Source organism: Neophocaena asiaeorientalis, unplaced genomic scaffold, assembly GCF_003031525.2.
Source record: "Neophocaena asiaeorientalis asiaeorientalis breed wild unplaced genomic scaffold, Neophocaena_asiaeorientalis_V1.1 scaffold280, whole genome shotgun sequence".
Classification (NCBI taxonomy): domain Eukaryota; kingdom Metazoa; phylum Chordata; class Mammalia; order Artiodactyla; family Phocoenidae; genus Neophocaena; species Neophocaena asiaeorientalis.
Genome location: NW_020185321.1, coordinates 4675156 through 4693751, shown reverse-complemented (window position 1 = coordinate 4693751; position 18596 = coordinate 4675156). Strand labels below are relative to the sequence as shown.

The window sequence follows — 18596 nt, the reverse complement described above, 5'->3', positions numbered from 1 at the left end:
TTCCTACAAGTCACGGGGGCTGGTTTGCTTTGGCAGCCTCTCTGCCGCCAGCAGCAATGACCTCTGGAGCTGGGAAGTCCTAGACGGGGGCGGGGGGTGGGGACCTGGCCCGGAAAAAGCAGCACTGAGTGCTGAGGCCCAGGCCAAGTGGCCGGAAGTGTCCAGAGGCAGATACACACTGTTCCGCATCAGACACTCTTGGCCAGCAGCCAAGAGTCATCCACGTCACACCCCAGGGCCAGATAAACACCCAGACACACAAGGATCACCAGCAGACACCTGCCTGTGGACAGCCATGCCCTCAAACACAGTCAGACCACAGCTGCTCACGCCAGATGGGCCGTCCCTGTACAATCGGACCCACCCGCTCACCCCTCGCACCCCCTGTACTCACAGCCACAGCCTCCCACAAGGGGCCACACTGGGGCAGCCTTGGCACTGCCCAGCCCCTAGCCTCTCCTCCTCTCTCTCCATTCATGGCCCTCTCTCTCCTTCCCTCATCACCCGCGCTGACACCGGCTACCAGTCTGCTTCCCTGGCTCCTGCTGGCTCCCTCGAAACTCTTGGTCCCCGCTGAGCTAATGACTCCCCAGACCCCAACACATTCATCAAGTACCAAGTGGCCGCACCCGCTGAGCCTTCAGGCAGGCGCTGAGCCTGAGACACTGCCACCATCGTATCCCCGAATGTGTGTGGAGAGGCCCTGCTGCCTGCCCTGGAGGGCCGGTCCCCAGGAAAACTGAGGCTCCTGGATCTGGAGGGGGTGTAGAAGGTGACTGGGCTCACGAGAGAGACTATGAAGCAAGTCCAAGAATCTTTATTTCATGAACAAAACTACTTGTGTAAAGAGAGACGAGGCTGAATGGGCCCCTTTCGATGTGGCCACAATCCAAGGCTGGTGAGAGACGGCGGGTTGGGCTGGGGCGAGAGTGCATCACAGGGAGAGGAGACCCCAGGTCCAGCCAGAGGAAGCAGGAGGGGAAATGTCGCTGGGGGTCGGAGTGGGTCCCAGAACCCCCCGTCCCAAGCTGTTCCAGCCCATCATAACCCTCACCGGGTGGGGAGGGGGCAGAGAGGGGCTGGGCCCCAGGAGTGCGTGTCCAAAGCGGCCAATGTGTGCAAATCAGCAAGAAAGAGGGGTGCGGAGCCGCTGCCCCCACCTCACCGCCCCCTCCCAAACAGGCAGCAGAAGCAGGCATGGGGGCAGCGGCAGTATTGCTTTACCCATCATGCACGGCGCGGGAGGGTGATGGGGCAGGAGGAAGAGGCTGGATTCGGGGTGTGAGCCAAGCCCCCTGCCCTCTCCCACCCTGGAGGCTCCGTTGGCAGAACTTTGAGGCTTGTGGAGGCCCAGGAATGGCCAACCCCCATTGGGGGTAGGCTGTGCCCGGATGTTCCCCGTTAGGGCTGGCTCTTCCTTGAGGCGGAGCCCAGGGCCTAAAGGTGAGGGAGACACAAGGCATCAGGCACCTAATGGCTGACACCTCCCAGGCCCTCCAGCCCCTGCCTGCCCAGCCCACCTTACCGGGGCTATTCGGCCACCTGGACGCCCGTACAGTTCTCTTTGCTTTCTGAGGTGATGGCCAGGTATTCCGAGCTGTGGGGGCAAAGGTCAGAGGTACAGCAACCCCACCGTCAGTCTGGCCCACCCCCCGGAGGCCAAGGAGGGCTGAGGTCTCTGTCCCAGGTGCACAGGGCTCCAGTCATAGAGAAGAGGGGGCTGGCTGCCTGGATCCCAGGGATCCTAAAGAAGCCCAGGCTGGGGCTTGGAGTCCTGAATGTGAGGGAGGAGGTATCTGGGGGGTTAGACTCCTGGGTTCTAGCTGGGAAAGGGGTTGAGGGCCTGGAGTCTGAGTCTGAAGGAGCAGGGACTGGGAGGTTCAAGGGCTAGGGCCTGGAGTCCTGTATCTTTGGGGCAGAGGATGCTGGCCCCAAACCCTGGGTCCTGACAGAAGTGGGGGCTGAGAGTCTGAGGGGGGAGGGGCTGGGACCTCATCCCATCTCTGACTCCAAATGGTCCCCTCTGGGGAGGACCGGCAGATGGCGCCCTGGGCTGCTCCCCTGCCCACCTCCCCACTCAGCTCATGCTCCCCTCTGGGAAGCGCTGGCTGTCCTGGGCCGCCTCTCCCCCTCCTCAGCGACCCCACTCACGCGTTCTCCTGTGCAGCAGCCTCCGTGGCAGCGGCAATCTTCTTGTAGCAGTAAACCATCTCTGCCACGAACCATATGGTCAACACCACGATGAGCAAGTACATCATGATCTCAGACACGATGGACGCCATGTCTCTGTTGGCTGCAGGGGCCAGGCAGGGTCAGGTGGCAGCCTGAGTGTGCCTTGAGCCTGCTGTGCAAGCTTGGGCAAGTGGCTTGACCTCCTTGGTCCTGGTCTGCAAATGAGGCCAGGCTGCTTCCCTAGAGCCATCATTGTCACTGTGATTCTCAATAACCAGCCTTGGACGGGCTTCAGGATCACCCTCAATCTGCCTCCCTGTATAACTCGAGGGTCCTCTGTGTCATTCAGGTGGTTGTAGGTGCCCGAGAGCTGTAGCTCTACAAGGAGAACACTCAGGTTCAAATCCTGGCTCTACCACTTGCCAGCTGTGTGACCTTGGGCAAGTGACTCAACCTCTCTGAGTCTCAGTTTCCCCATCCATAAAAAGCGGAGGGCTTCCCTGGTGGAGCAGTCGTTAAGAATCCACCTACCAATACAGGGGACACGGGTTCGATCCCTGGTGCAGGAAGATCCCACATGACGTGGAGCAACTAAGCCCACGTGCCACAACTACTGAGTCTGCAATCTAGAGCCCGAGAGCCACAACTACTGAAGCCCGCGCGCCTAGAGCCTGTGCTCCACAATGAGAGAAGCCACTGCAATGAGAAGCCCATGCACCGCAACGAAGAGTAGCCCCCACTTGCCGCAACTAGAGAGAGCCTGAGCGCAGCAACGAAGACCCCATGCGGCCAAAAATAAATAAATAAAATAAAATCCCCAAATAAAAATAACAACAACAAAAAATGATTTTAAAAAGTTGATAATCACAATATCTCTTTCATGGGAGTGTTGTGAGAATTAAACAAGCTCTAAAAATCCTTAGAATAGTACTTGACATATACATAGCACTTGATACATGTTTACTATTATTAATATTATTACTGTTATTATTGGGGCAGTACAGCACAGTAGTTAAGAGCAGGGGCTCTGAGACCAGACTGTCAGGGTTCAAATCTTATCTCTGCCTCTTACTAGCTGTGTGACCTCAGGCAAATGACTCCACCTCTCTGGGCCTCTATTCTCCTTCTGTAAAATAAGGATGATAATACTCATGCCTTCTCACAGGGTTGCTGGGAAGAGAAAACGAGTTAACATCTGTAACATGCACGGATGTGCCCACAGTCAGCATCGCGTAAGTGTTGGCTATTCGCTGACGTTTTCTGGAAACCCTCTATCCTTTCCGCAGCCCTGGCTCTTGGCAACACCAGCTTCCTTTCATTGAGCCTAAATCTAAACTGTAAAGGGAGCGCGTTCAGCCAGGGGACTGGAGCGGAAGGCCACTGTGGCGTCCTCGGCCGGATTTCGCAGGTGTCCACTCCTCATCCCTGGTCCCCTCCTTCTGGATGGTCAGGATCTCATTTTCCCCGCTGTTCCCATGTGGTCTCCCTCCCCTGGGAGTGTTGTCTTTCTGCTGCTACACCCGGTGCAGATGGCACCAATGTTTTCTGGACCACAGGGAAGGGGGGGTGCAGGGCTGGATGCTTCTCCCCTGCTTCCCTGCAGGAGGAGCTGGGGACAGGGTTCCACACCTCAACTGTTTGTTCGTTCTTTCACTCCAAAGATACCATGAGTGTGTCCCATGCGGTGAATGCATGCTCTCAGCCAGGCTCTGTGCTAAATTCTTTACCTGAGCATCTCTCTGACTCTTTGAAACAACCCCAAGGATAGAGACAGTCCAGGCTTCCCACGTCAGCTGACCTCCGGAAGCACACTGAGTTGAATATATGCTGGATAAAGCTCAATCATTGGAATTCTTGCCCCTGCTCCTGGAACTCAATGCCCAGACAGATTTAAGCAATCTGGTATCTCCTGCTCTCCCAATCGGGTTAGGACAGTGACAGGTATGGCTCTGTAGCCCATTTGCAGGACAAGCTCACTGAGGCCCAGAGAGGGCAAAGTGCTGGGCAAGGATGCACAGCCAGGACTGCACTCAGAGTTAGGATTCAACCCTAAGTGTAACTGACTGTAGGGTCCAAGCTCTTATCTGCTCTGGAAAGCTTCCCCAGCCAAAGAGAAACTTGGAAATGGCTGGGATATGTCCAGTGCAGTCTCCATGGACCCACACAGACATCTCAGGAGGTGGGACTCCTCCACTTTACAGATGAGGAACCGAGGCAGAGGGGTCACACTGAGGGGCAGAGGCACCTTCTCTAGGGAGACCTCTGATTTCTTCAGAAACCCCAAATCTTCTGAGAGCTTCACCTGCCTTCCCACACAGGCAGCCACCAGATCTGAAGCCCAGCCTGCACCTTTGCAGGCCGGATGTCTCGCCAGCCTCAGCGACTGCTGCACCTCAACACATGCTCCCTTCATACTGGGTGTGTCCAAATAGAATTAGCCGGTTTGTCCCCAGCTGCCAGCCCCATCCCTGGTGGGGGGCCCCCAAGTGCTTCCTACCATCTTCTGCACTCCTGCCAGGTCAGTGAAGGTCTCACCACCAGCGCCCACTGCCCCTCATTTGGAAATGACTCAGTTCATTGCTGAGGGGTCATTACCAGGAGGCAATACAGACTGATGGGTAATGTTGAAACTGCAGTAAGACAGTGGATTACAATAAAAAAAGAATATAGCATGGCCAGTGATGCTAACAATACAATAATATCACGGGGAATGAAAAAAATACCGTAGAGTGATATGTAATGTTAAAAGTAGCAATGCTGGGACTTTCTTGGTGGTGCAGTGGTTGAGAGTCCACCTGCAATGCAGGGGACACGGGCTCGTGCCCCGGTCCGGGAAGATCCACCACGCCGTGGAGCAGCTGGGCCCATGAGCCATGGCCGCTGAGCCTGTGCGTCCGGAGCCTGTGCTCCGCAACGGGAGAGGCCATAACAGTGAGAGGCCCGCGTATCGCCAAAAAAAAAAAAAAAGCAATGCTGGGACTTTCTTGGTGCTGCAGTGGTTGAGAGTCCACCTGCAATGCAGGGGACACGGGTTCAAGCCCTGGTCCAAGAAGATCCCGCATGCTGCAAAGCAGCTAAGCCCATGCACCACAACTACCGAGCCTGCACTCTAGAGCCTGCCAGCCACAACTACTGAGCCCACGTGCCACAACTAGTGAGACCTGCGCGCCTAGAGCCCGTGCTCTGCAGCAAGATAAGCCACCGCCATGAGAAGCCCGCACACCACAACAAGGAGTAGCCCCTGCCCGCCACAACTAGAGGAAGCCCGTGCATGGCACTGAAGACCCAACGCAGCCAAAAATAAATAAATTTATAAAATAAAATAAACTTAAAAAAATATATCAATGCTACAGTATGTTGTCACTTTGGCAGCACATATACTAAAACTGGAATGACACAGAGAAGATTAGCATGGCCCCTGTGCAAGGATGACACGCAAATTCATGAAGTGTTCCATATTTTTTGGCGGCCGTAATAACTAATGACAAATTCATGGCTAGTGATATATAAAATAAAATTTTCTTTAAAAAAATACTACAGTATGATTGGTGATGATATATACCAAGTAAAAATTTTCAATACTACAATATGATTGATAATATTTTAGAATACTATAGCATGGTGGCTAACGATAAAAATGTGATAATATGGTTGATAAAAATACTCTGGTATGATGGATTATGATAAAAAGTTATACGTCTGCTAGTGTGAAACAGTATAGCATATAGTAGAATATAAAATACTACACTACAGTGAGTAATGTTAAAAAAGCAGTACCGTAATGTGGTGGATAAAAAATACTGGGGTATGGTGGAGGATGCAGAAAATACAGGCTCTGGGAAGATAACAGAAGGAGTTCTACGTTACTTAAATATAAGAACACAGGCTCTGGGGGACTTCCCTGGTGGTCCAGTAGTTAAGACTCTGTGCTCCCAATGCAGGGGCCCCGGGTTCCATCCCGGGTCAGGGAACTAGATCCCTCATGCCAGAACAAAGAACCCGCATGCCACAACTAAAAAAAAAAAAGAACCCACATGCCGCAACAAAGATCCTGCACGCAGCAATGAAGATCCCACGTGCCACAACTAAGACCCAGCGCAGCCAAATAAATAAATAAATATTTTTCAAAAGAACACAGGCTCTGGGAGGCAGTGTAATGTGGTAGATAACGTTAAAAAACTGAGACTCTACTAGGTCACGGGTGTGCGTGAGCCCAGCCTCCACCATGCAGGTGAGGACGGCATTGTGAGCAAGGGCTGAGCCACAGGGTGGAAAGAACCTGGATGCCTGAAGGGCATCGTGGAGCCTCCCCGCCGCCTGACCCTTCACCTCAACACAGATTTGAGAGACAGGACTGACAGAGATTTTGTTAAGCCACAGTATTTGGGGTGTCTTTGTTACAGCTGTCTCCCCAACTCATGAGGGCAGGGCTCCATCATCTACATCCACGGGTGACTGCCCACCAGCATACTGACCTATGCCAAAGAGTTGCTCAGACGTGTCTCCTGAATTGAATTCTGCTGGATCACTTTGACAATACACTTAAAAACGCTAATTATCAGGGCTTCCCTGGTGGCGCAGTGGTTGAGGGTCCGCCTGCCGATGCAGGGGACGCGGGTTCGTGACCCGGTCTGGGAGGATCCCGCGTGCCGCGGAGCGGCTGGGCCCATGAGCCATGGCCACTGATCCTGCGCGTCCGGAGCCTGTGCTCCGCAATGGGAGAGGCCACAACAGTGAGAGGCCCGCGTGCCGCAAAAAAAAAAAAAAAATGCTAACTAACAAAAGAAACCCACAGGCTCTGGCTGACAGAGTATAGTGAATCATGCCAAGAACAGAAACAACAGTCACGCGGGCTTGGCTGGGTTCAAATCCAGGTCCCAGCTCTGTGACCTTGGCCATGTAATCTTGTCTCCCTGAGCCTCTATTTCCCCATCTGTAAAATGGGGATAGGAAGAGCCTCTACCCCACAGGGTGGGTGGGAGGATTCAATGATGGACTCCATGTAAGGCGCTAAAGCCAGCACCCCTCTCAGGGAAGGGTGGGCCAATGCACATTGCCCGTGATAATGTGTGTGCACTGCAGGCCCCTCGGGACTCACGTGCCCTGCTCTTTGGTGGCCCAAAGTCTGGGATACCTCCCTGACTCTCTAAGCCAATGGGCCATAGGGCCCTGGAAAATTCCAATTTACACCCAATCAGAAGATAGTTCAGGAAAGGGGTTCAAGGCAGCTGAAGCCAAAATGATGAAATGGTTCAACAACACCTTTTATCTCTGCTGCTCGGTGTGGGCCCAGACCTGCAGCCTTGGCCTCGCCTGAGAGCTTACTGGAGATGAAATCCTGGGCCCAACCAGATCTGCTAAGTCAGGATTGGCACATCAGCAAGACTGCCAAGTGGTTCGTGCACACAGTCAAAGACGACGAGCACTGCTCTAGGAGACGCTCTCCTATCTCCTGCGCCACGTGACAGAGGGAGGCAGGACTGAGGCTACTTGACATCAGACTCACCACCACCATTGCCCCCGTGCGCTGAGGCCCTGCTGTGACAGACACGCCAGCAACCGACACCCAGCAACTCGCTCAGTCCTCACCAGCTCCCTGGGACGTAAGAATGGCTCCAACAACACCAGGAGAGGCAGATACTGTTATCATCCTGTTCGCTACAGGACGATCCTTCGGCTCAGAGACAGGGAGGCACCCGCCTGGAGGTCACACAGCGCAGGTGGCAGAGCTGAGTTATGCGCCCAGCACTTCCACGGGACAGGCCCGCTGTGACCTCCCCGTGGCTGAAGGGAAATCGAGGCCAGAGCTGGACTCCAGGAAGGACGTGTTACTCCCCGCCCCCGCTGCCCAGGCGTGGAGCCAACCCGTCCCCTACTCGCCATCTGTCCCTCCATCTGGCTGCCCATGGGCCTGACTCACCTTTGTTCACCACCTCAAGGTGGATCTTCTTGACGACGCTGGTGTTGTGCTCGTAGTTGTCGAAGAAGAGCAGACGGTACACGTGGCACTCGTAGTCGCCCGAGTGGTTGTAGGTGACGTTGGTGATGAAGATGGACAGGTCCTGCAGGTCCTTGGTACCCCGGCTGCCATTCCACACCACACGGCCCTCAAAGCGCTCATCCTCCTCCAGCTGCAGCACCTCGTTCTCATAGCGCAGGATCTGGGGGCAGTGGGGGCGGGGTCACCGCTGGGCCACGTCCCCCACCAAGACCTCTATTCTGTCCCGAGCCCTGACACACACGCATGCTGACACATGCGTTCCTCAGTTATCCGCCCAAGCCCCCACACGGCATTCCTGGCCTTCATTCTCTACCATTCTTCCCCGGCCCCCCCAGACACGCTCCCCAGGCGGGGAGAGAGGCAGCCTGACGCCGGCTGCTGTAGACCCCAATTCTCCAGCAGGCCCTCAAAGTTTATGGCGCCCCCTCATATGTAATTCAAACTACACGGAGTGAAAAGGAGGTCAAAAAAGTTCTGTTTCCTTCTATGACGACCATCTGAGACATTTTTGCTCGTCCTAAATAATGGCAATGACACTGATTCGGTGCCAGGTGCAGGAACTCAATCAATCCTCATGCAAACCTCAGAGCTAGAGACCACCTGCCCCCCATCTTTACAGAGGCAGAAACGGAGGTTCAGAGAGGCTCAATGACTTGCCCAAGGTCACCAGCCGGTCACGGTGGAGCTGGAATTTGGATCCAGGTCATCAGTAATAGCACATTATTGCAAACAACCAACCAACCCCTACCGGAACCCTGCCCCTGCCAACTCCCACACAGACGCCCACCCTCCACCACCCTGCCAGGCTCCCACACACCTTGACAAACTCCTCTGTGCCCTTCTGGCGGAAGGTCCACTCCGTGAAGGTCTCGGCAGTGGTCTCGCTGCGGCGCTTGCAGGAGATGCACAGAATTTTGAAGGTCATCCCATACACGGCCTCGGTCTCTGAGTCCACCTCCACACAGCCTCCCCAGGCTGAGGACACTGCGGGGACAGCAGGCTCAGGTCGAGCCAGGGCACCCATCACCCTTGGCAATGCCAGGCTCGCTGGCTGTTAGCTCTCGGGCCCCTCGGAAACCATCTGTTTCCCCTCAATAATGATCAGGAATGGCCAGAAGCAGGTGCTGAGCCTGGCCCTGCCACCTGCTACGTGCCCTTGGCAAGTCCCTCATCCTCTCTGAGCTTCAGTTTCCCTCTGTGAATGGTGAGGGAATCGATCGTCTTTGCTTCTGGAGGTTGCTGGGCAGGTTCTTTAGGGTAGGTAAGGTCGCAAGGGGTCTGGCACACAGGACACCCCCAATTAACAGGGCTGTTACTGTGGTCAGTAGCTCAGAGTCTTTGCTACCCAAGTACCCCCTCTTCAGAAGGCCACTTGCCCAAAATACTGCAGCGTGTAGGCGGTGGGAACAGATTTCCAGCTGTGCTAGAAGTTCAAGGTGGCGGTGTCAGTTCTACCATTATTGCTCTGTAAGACCAGCCAGCCCCAGAGAAATGGGTTGGGAGAAGGCAAGGCCTGAGAAGGAGGTGGGCACGGGAACCAGGGTAAACCCACACTCCAGCCCTGCTCCCCAGTCCCATAAGTTCCTGTCGTCCACCCCCACCCCAAGCTTCTGCCTCAGCCCCCTCTGCTCCCAGGCTCCTCACTTCCTGAAGCCAATCCCACCTCCTATTAGCTTCTCAAAACTCTCAGAGCGCTTTCCTGTGCCAGGGCCTTTGCACCCTCACCGGATTCCAGTCCGTTTGAGTCCCTCCACATTCTTACCTGCCACCTCCTTCCTGCTCACTAGCTAATGCTCTGTCTCTCCAGCTCTGAGGCTTTTCCTTTGTCCCTGATTCTTTCTGCTGTTAATCTTGGGGTTTTCTGCCCTCCTGCTCTGCTGTCTCTTTCCATCTCCCTGAACTCCTCTGTCTTTGTCTCCCCCTCTTTCTCTCTCTTAGGGGTCTCTCTAAAGGTCCCACCACTTTGTGTCCTTTTCCCAGGCTCAGACACGCTCTCCTGGCCTCTCGCTCTCTCACTCCACCTCTCCCTGTCCTTTTTAAACTCCATCTCTTCCTGTGTCTACCTGTGTCTCCATCTCCTTCTGCCTCGCTCAAGTTTTTCCTCTCTCGACCTCTCAGATTCTTAACTCTCTCTCCTCAGTCTCTCTCAGGCACCCTCTGCACCCCTCTCTCTTGGCTCCCCCCTTACTTCCATCTCTCCAGTCTCCCAGCGGAGCGCTCAGGAGTTCTTCTGTGTCTCTCGCCCCTTCCTTCCGTCTCCATCTCTCCCAGTCTCTCCTCTCCGTCCCAATCTCCGGGCGCCGCCTCCACCCCCGTCCCAACCCCCACCTCCCGCGGATGTGGGTGTCACATTGCAGCCTGCGGGGCTCCGGGAGCAGCTGACTCCGCGTTTCCTCGCCCCCGGCTGGGCGCCCGCAGCCACCAACCTGTGCCAGCCCGGCCCCCGCCAGCTCGCGCCCACCCGCACCTCCGCGCCCTCCGGAACCCCGCTGCCCGCGCGCACAACTTCTGAAAAGGACTTAGCCGGGCCGGGGGATGGGGTGAGGGTGGCCCCCGCCAGCGGCCGGGAGTCCAACGCGCGAATCCCGCCGCCCGGCCAGTGCTCCAGCTGTGCCCCCCGCCGCGCGCGCCCCCAGCGCACTCACCCAGTGCCGCGCCGACCACGAAGGCCAGCAGTGTCCCCATGGCTGCGCTGCGCACGCTGCGCCGCCCTCCCGGGCCGCCGGTATTAACAGCGGGGCGAGAGGCGGCGGGACCCGGCGGCGGTCAGAATGTCCCCGAGAGCGCGCGGGCGCAGCAGCTGCGGCTCTGGGACCGGCGAGGTTTTTTTTTAGGGAGGGGGCGGGATGAATCACCGCTGGGGGAGGGCGCGGCTGCCCAGCCTTTGCCGCAGCGGCCCGGGAGTCGCCCGCTGCACCGGCCTCTCCCGGTGGCGCAGGGACCGCGGCTTCGGGCGTGGGGCGCGTGGTCTGGTTGTCCGACCCCTCCAGACTCCGGGGAGCCCCAGTGTTGGAGTCTGGGAGAGGTCACCCTCAGAGTTAGAAGAGGGTTTGGAGAGCGGTTTGAGGGCAGAGCTTCGGACTTCAAATTATGGAGGTCATCCCCATGGGATCTCGAGGGGAACTTGGCTGGGACCTCCAAGTGACCTTCCCCTCAGACCCCTGGCACTCCGGCCTGGAGGTCACTGTGTGGGAACCCAAGTGGGCATGGGGTGGGGGTGTCAGGCTAGGGCTACCCATAATACTCCAGACCCCTCTCAAGCAGGATGGGCACCCTGGATCCAAACCAGAAAGTCGGCTCTGGGGATTTGAGGTGCCATGTTTCAAGAGGAAGGCCCTTCAAGACCCCGCTACCCTCTTTTGTCTCTGACGTCATCTTCTACTCCCCTCTCCAGGCCACTCCCCGCTGCTGTCCAGGTCCCTGCTGTCCCCAATACACCAAGCTCATTCCCACCTCAGAGCCTTCACCCTTGCTCACCTCTGCTTGGGCCACTCTTCCCTTAGGTGACCAAGGGGCTCACTTCCTCTCCTCCGGCAGCTCTCGGCTCTAATGTCACCTTCATCAGGCCCTCTGTCCACTCAGGACAAACTACCTCCGCAGTCCCTTACTTGACCTCATTTACTAGTTTTGTTTTGTTTCTTTTCTACAGCAGTTGTCACTACCTGACATTATACTCTTCTTTATATAGTTTTTCTCCATTCACTGCTTGTCCCTCCAACCCTGGAAAACAAGCTCCCGCAGGGTGAGGACACTGTCCTGTGCACCACTGCGTCTCCAGCACCTTCCACTGTGCCTGTCACACTGTAAGTACTCAATAAATATTCGTCAAATGAATAAATAACCGCCAAGCACAGAGCCCTTCTGGTACGCTAGATTCACTTCTACCTCCTCAAACATTTACTGCACTTCTATTATTAATCTGCATTTTACAGACAGGGAAACTGAGGCTGAGAGAGGGCCACTCCCTTGCCTAGGGTCATGCAGCTGGTTTCAGGTGGATCTGGAATCCTGCCAGGCGATGGCAGGGGGCTTGTCTGCTAAATGGAGAGGATGAGGGGGGAGGCTCCGTCAAGACCAGGGTGGGAGACTTTTGGCTGAGGGTTGCTCCTCAGGTCCTAACCTCCAGTTCTGGGTGGGGTGAAGTTCCAGAATCTCCCCCCTGCAGCCTTGCCAGGTGAGAGGAACCAAGGGTGGGGCTGGCCTGGGGCAGAGGGACACCAAGCCAGGGACACCAGATACCTTTGTGATCTGGGCCTTTGTGCCAGCACCTCCTAGGCTGTGAAATTCCCCTGCAAAAAATAACTCTCTTGCTGTTCTGATCCCTCCCCTCTGATCGGGGGGTGGCAGGCAGAAGCACAGTGAGGACAGGTCGTAGGCACCAGGCACGGGCACCTAGTGACAGCCCTACAAACTGATGTTGGCTGAGCACCTACTACGGGCTTGGGGCTGTTCTAAGCACTTTACTAATATTAACTCATTTAATTCTTCCTACAAGATGGGTGTTACCATGATGCCCATTTTACAGGTGTGGGAAACTGAGGCTCAGGATGGGTAACTTGCCATGATCACATAGCTAGAGGTTAGAGGAGACTGGCTCTGCCCTTTGTCACCTGTGGTCCATCCTGCCCCATGCAGCCCCTCCTCCAGTCCTCTGCCCCAAGCCATCAATTAAGATTCTTACAGCCTGACTGTGACTTGTCAAAGGTCTCTCTTTACACCCCTCCTCACTCACTCTGGAACCAGAACAGGGTTTGAGTGAGACAAACCTAGGTTCTACCTGGACCGAGACCTTGCCTCTAGGCCCATTTCCACATCGGTAAGATGGGGTCCAGATGGCCACAACCTGGACAGGCTGGTGTGGGGTCCTGAAGGGGGGCCCTTGTATCTAAATGTGGAGACACCAGGGGCTAGGCCTTGCCTCCCTGCTGAGTGGCCCCAGGCGTGTAACCGTTTGTTTGTCTCCGTCTCATGGAGTAACTGTGAGAATTAAATGAACATCAGACCGTGGCACAGAGCCTGGTACACACTTGGTCCCCACTCCATGACTCACTTTTTTCTCCCCTCAATTTTTCTGCCATAATAGTAACGTTTATTGAATACTTACTCTGTGCAGATCCTGTTATAAGCAGCCACCTTTATTAACTCCTTGAAACCTTATAAAGCGGTTCTCAAAGTGGGGTCCCTGGAGCATCAGCGTCACCTGGGAACTTGTTGGAAGTGCAGGAGCTCAGCAGACTCACCCCGGACTTGCTGAGTCGGAAACTGAGGGTGGGGTCCGGCCTTCTGCTTTTTAAAGAGCCCTCCGGGAGAACGACTCACTTCTGACAACCCTGGGAGACGGGTGCTATTCTTTTTTTTTTTGCAGCACGGCATGCAGGATCTCAGTTCCCTGACCGGGGATCAAACCCACACCCCCTGCAGTGGAAGCGCAGAGTCCTAACCACTGGGCCGCCAGGGAAGTCCCCAACAGGGACTATTCTTATGCTCATTGTACAGAAGAAGAAGCCGAAGCTCAGAGAGGTTGACCTGCTCCAGGTGACATGCCCACTAAGTATCAGAGGTAGGACTGAACCAAGCCACCAGCCACCAGTCTGTCCTCACAGACCCCACACTGGACCCTGATGGTGCAAAGCTTGTGAAAGATGCTCAGGGATTCCAGGTCGCGTCAGTGACTGTGGCCCCAGAAAAGGGATGGTACGCCCCTCCTACCACAGCGGGATCTGAGTGTGACAGGAGGCTCCCACCCACTCCCAGGGCCCCGCAGGCACAACCACAGCCATTTCCAACCCTTTATTGGGGCTCTGTCAGCCCCAAATAAATATAATACATTAAACCCAGAGCTGAGGGAATCGTGCACCCCGGGAGGTGCCCCCCATAACCCCAGCCGAGCACAATAAGTTAGTGGGGGGCCTGCCGAAGGCCGGGCCAGTGCCCTGGCGGGGCAGGCGATGGCAGCTGGGCTCACACGCTGGTCTAAAGTGCATCTCGGTTCTGTGGTCCCCATGTCTGCGTGGCCCCTGGCCGGGCCACTGGGAGGGGTGGGCGGGAGGTTCCCGGCGCTCACACCGAGCCAGCAGTGGCCACCGAGCCTCTGTGTCCATCTGTCCATTTGGGGAGACGGCCGAGTGGCCAGATATCCTCAGGAGAAGCTGTCGTCGGACCGTGGCTGGGAGTCGAAGGGAGGGTCTGAGATGGTGATGCCTTGATGCAGCTTCTCCAGCGAGAACTTCATCTGGGGGAAGAGGTGGGCAGGGTGGGGGATGAGTGCTGGGAGGGGTGACGCATCCCCCAACATGCCGCAGCTGAGGAACCGGGGAAGGTCCAGAGAGGCCAAGGTCAGCCTGTGCCTCTGCACCCCAGCCATTCTGCACCCAGTTTCACTTCTCATAGGCAGCAGGTGGAAGGGGCCCAGGTGGCCTGGGTTCAAGTCCTGGCTCTGCCACTTACTGGGTAACCTTGGGCAAGTCCCTTAACTGTCCCAGGTCCCTCAGCTGAAACGTGGGTCAGTAACATACGTGCTTCACAGGATTAATTCAGGGATCTGACGGGTGGACGCCTAGGACCTGGCACACAGGAGGTGCTGGGTACACGTTAGCTATTCTTACTGCCTGCCGTGCGACCCTGGGAATGCCTCTACCTCGACGTTCCTGTCTATTAGATGGGGGGTAACAAGAGCACCCCCCCTTGGAGGCTGGCCATGAGAAACAAAATCAGTTGGTCATCTTAGCTCTTAGAACAGCACGGCTCAATTGGTGTCTGCTGTTAGTAGTAATTTGTGCAGTCAATCCCATGCCCTTGGCAGTTTGAGAGGAAAATCATCAGAATTGAACTGAGAATGGGAAGGCCCTGACCTCTCTCTCTCTGAGCGACGGGACCCCAGCCTCAATGATCCCTCTCCCCTGTCCTGCACAGCCCTTTCCTGCGTGAGCATCTCCCTCTGAGCGTGATTTCAGGGTGCAGCGAGGCCCCTAAAGGTGAGCCTCAGCATTCCAGCCCATAGTGACCAGGAACGATTTTCACCATCACCCAGCAACGTGGGCTCTGATGCCCTCCGGCACCCAGCCGATGCCAGATGCTCCCCAGCGCCCGGCGTCTGTGCTGACGCCTCCCCCCACCACATTTACTGAGCACCTGCTTTGCGGGATCTCACTAACAACAGTGAATGCAGGTGAGGTGTTTGCATGAGCTGGGCACTACTCAGATGCTAACTCCTTTAATCCTCACAGCAGCCCTTGAGGTAACATCGATTATCATCCCGTTTACAGAGGAGGAAGCCAAGGCCCCAGTGGTGAAGTCACCTGCACGAGGTCACAGGTCAGAATTTGAACCTGGCCGTCTGAGTCGATGCCGCCAGCGAATTGCAGTGGTTGTCTGGGGCAACCCCTTCTGGAGATGAGATCCCAATAACCTCTGGAGAACCTCTTTCCCACCCTCACGTGACCCCTTAGTCACCTCATAGGCGGGGAGGGGTTCAGTGACCAAGCCTTATCCCTGGCCACTATGACTGGTTCAGGGATGGGAATGTGACCTTTGGATGTTACCCTGGAACTGTAGGTACCATACTGGTCATCCTAGGATGCCCCAAACAAAGGCAACCCTGGGGGTGGGCAGAGTCAAGACCAGGTGAGAGAGACTGATTCTTACTACTGAGTGGCTGGATCGAGCCGTGCCTGAAGTCAGACATCCCTGGACTTTTTTCCCATCCCACTGATTTTTCCAGCAACCCTGGGAGGCAGGGACTATGAACGGCTTTTCTCATTTAACAAAGAAGGGAAGTGAGGCCCGGGTGCCCATGCCGCATCTTGGGGTTTGCATGCAGGATCCCGCAGCCCAGAGCCGCACCTCGTCCAGGAGCTCCACAGAAGCCCGCAGGATCTGCCTCCACTTGTGCACCTCGACGCTGTGGAACTGCTTCTGCAGGGCCAGGATCTCCGCCCACTCCGTGGCCGTCTGGGGGAACTTGCTGTGGAGGATACAGGGCCTGAGTGGGATCTGGGCCTCCCCCGACCTCCCCAAGCTCCCAGCTCCCTGGGGCTACCCACTCACCCCTTGGCCAAGGCCAGACTGTGCCAGGACTCGAAAGTGTGGGCTGTCCTCTCCAGGGACCAGAGGCGGTAAAAGAGGAGGACGTTGAGGGCAATGAGGACGATGAGGCTGGGGGGAGGGGTCAGAGGTCAGAGGTCAGGATACCAACGTTCCCACAAGTGGGGGGTCACCCACGTGACCACACCTTGAAGGGGTGCCACGATTAGCTCTCTTTTCAGAGGAGGAAACTAAGACTCAGACAGGGTGAATGACATGCCTAGGGTCACACAGTCCATACTCGGCAAAGTCAGGGTTCAAACCCAGGCCTGTGTGATGCCCGAGCCCTCAACTGCTACTCCAGGCCACCTCGCTGGGGGAGCTGGGGGCACGGAGTGAAGACAAGGGGCTGAAGCTGAGGGTGAGACACAGATGAGGGGAGGGCAGGACGCAGGACCCTACCTCACACAGATCCTGAGGAGGCACAGAGGGGGAGACAAAGAGATGAGAGCTGCCCAGCCGGTCCCGGCCACCCCCCAACCCCGGCAGCCCTGAGCTGGGCGCACCGCACAGCACCTCACTGGACTGCTGTTATTGGCAAACTGAGGCCCAGAGAGGCTGAACGTGTGGCCGATCCCTCACTACCCAGGGTCTGCGGGGAGCATGGATCTCATCTCCATTTCCTCAGAGCACCGTGCCCCTAGCCCTGGCCTCTGTGCATGTCGGTCTCCCCGCCTAATCCCCGTGGGGTCTCAGCTCAGAGTCCTCTGCTTTCCTGGGAAGCCTTCCCTGACGGCCTACCTGTCCAGCCTGGAGGAAGCCTTCACTGGCCTCCGAAGGCTTCCCTGTCCCCTCCGCCCATGTTTCCTCCATCACCACCCCATCCCTCTGGTCTGGTGCCAGGTCTGTCTCCCCCCAGGGCTGCTGGTCGCTACTGTGTCCCTCGCATCACACAGCTCAGGGCGGGGCACATAAAACCTGAATGAAGTGTAAGTGCCATTGCTCCTTTTGCACACCTCTCCTGGTTCACCCAATTCCGGCTCTCTCGGGGGCCTGCTCCTCCAGCCCTGGGGGCGCGGTCTGGCCCCTCTGACCCCTGCCAGAGCCCCGAGGCTTCCCTCTCCCTGCAGGGATGACCTCGCCATGGCAGACTGAGCAGTACACCATGTGAGGAGCCCTGCTGGGCGCATCTCAAACGTCACCTCCTTTAATCCTTGCTATGGGGTGGGGAGCCCGTGCTCTCACGTAAGCAGAGACCCAGAGAGGCCAAGCACTTGCCCAAGCTCACACAGCCAGGGTGCAGATCCAGGCCTGTCTGACCCCCAAGCCCGGCCCCCTTACTCACACAATGCTGATGAGAAACAGGGCGCTGGGGATGCCTGCCCCGGGGCCCTGGTCCACGGATGGTTCTGAGAAGCGGGAGCTGAGGGAGCCTGCGGGGGAGCAACTCGGAGTCAGACAGACTCATCCCCACCCAGATGGACGGGCTCACCCCACCCAGATCCCCAGCTCCTCCCCCGCCCCCCCCACCCCAGGCCTGACGGAACTCACCTGAGGGGTGCATGCCAACCCGGGTGCAGGGGTCAGGGTCCGGGTGCTGCGGCCCGTCACCGTGGCCCCTCCAGCTCAGGGGCCGCTTCCGCCTGCGCAGGCCGGACAGCAGCCCGCGTGCATCCTTCCCGCCTTCCTCCAGAGACAGCTTCTCGGCCTTGGCAAGCTCTCGCTCTGCAGACACGAGAGAGGACCCTGTATGTCTGCACCCGGCCATGCCCCGACCCTGTCTGTGGCCCTGGCCGGACCCCTGTCCCCTACCCAGGTGGTGGAAGTAATCTTCGATGCCGCTCCACGAGTTCTTCTCAATGAGAGACTTCACAAGGCTCCAGGGCTGCTTCCGATAGCGGATCTCGGAGGACACTCTGGGGTCGGGAAAGGGGTGAGGGGGTCAGGGTCTGACTCCAGCCTTGCTGTCCCATTCCCGGGGGCAGCCTTCCCTCCCCTGATTCAGAGAGGGCCCCTTGTCACCCACAGACAAAACAGACACCCCCCAAGGGTTCCCTGTGATCCCCACTCACCACCCCACTCAGCCCGCAGCCCCTTCTCTGTCCACACCCGCTACCTTGGCAGGTCTCCCGCCTTCGGCGCTGCCCCAGCACTGCCCACCCAGACTGCCATCCTAGCCTACACCTCACCCTCGAACCCCTTCCATCTTGCTGCCGCGTCCAACTCCACACGGGCTTCTGAGAGACATCTCAGCAAGTCCCAAGCTGGGCTCCAATCTTCCCCCAAACCTGCCCCTCCCCACCCTCCCCTCCCAGTCAATGGCGGCTCCATCCTTCTGGTGGCTCAGGCCAAACACCTCGGGGTGTTCCTGACTTCTGCTCGCCTGCCACGATGGCAATGA

The 18596-nt window shown here is 56.9% G+C and overlaps 2 protein-coding genes and 1 non-coding gene across 3 annotated transcripts in view; 1 reads left to right on the top strand and 2 right to left on the bottom strand.

The window, feature by feature from the left end:
* Window positions 1-802: 802 nt before the first annotated feature.
* Window positions 803-10984, bottom strand: SCN1B (sodium voltage-gated channel beta subunit 1). The gene is made up of 6 exons (XM_024733980.1): window positions 10819-10984; window positions 8991-9157; window positions 8093-8333; window positions 2152-2293; window positions 1526-1597; window positions 803-1437 (listed from the first exon to the last, which is right to left on the bottom strand). The coding sequence occupies exons 1-5, from the start codon at window positions 10856-10858 to the stop codon at window positions 1531-1533; spliced, it is 657 nt and encodes a 218-aa protein (XP_024589748.1). The 5' UTR covers window positions 10859-10984; the 3' UTR covers window positions 803-1437; window positions 1526-1530.
* On the top strand, window positions 5529-5635 carry LOC112392428 (U6 spliceosomal RNA). The gene has a single exon (XR_003001692.1). It is a non-coding gene; the product is annotated as a U6 spliceosomal RNA (small nuclear RNA).
* Window positions 10985-13948: 2964 nt separating the features above from the next.
* The window catches only part of GRAMD1A (GRAM domain containing 1A), a 14135-nt gene continuing 9487 nt past the window's right edge, over window positions 13949-18596 (bottom strand). Inside the window, exons 12-17 of the mRNA XM_024733847.1 lie at window positions 18008-18111; window positions 17747-17920; window positions 17541-17628; window positions 16220-16327; window positions 16016-16136; window positions 13949-14405 (exon numbers count right to left, since the gene is read on the bottom strand). Coding sequence (XP_024589615.1) covers window positions 14313-14405; window positions 16016-16136; window positions 16220-16327; window positions 17541-17628; window positions 17747-17920; window positions 18008-18111 — 688 coding nt within the window. The 3' untranslated portion in view covers window positions 13949-14312. The remainder of the gene's footprint in view (window positions 14406-16015; window positions 16137-16219; window positions 16328-17540; window positions 17629-17746; window positions 17921-18007; window positions 18112-18596) is intronic.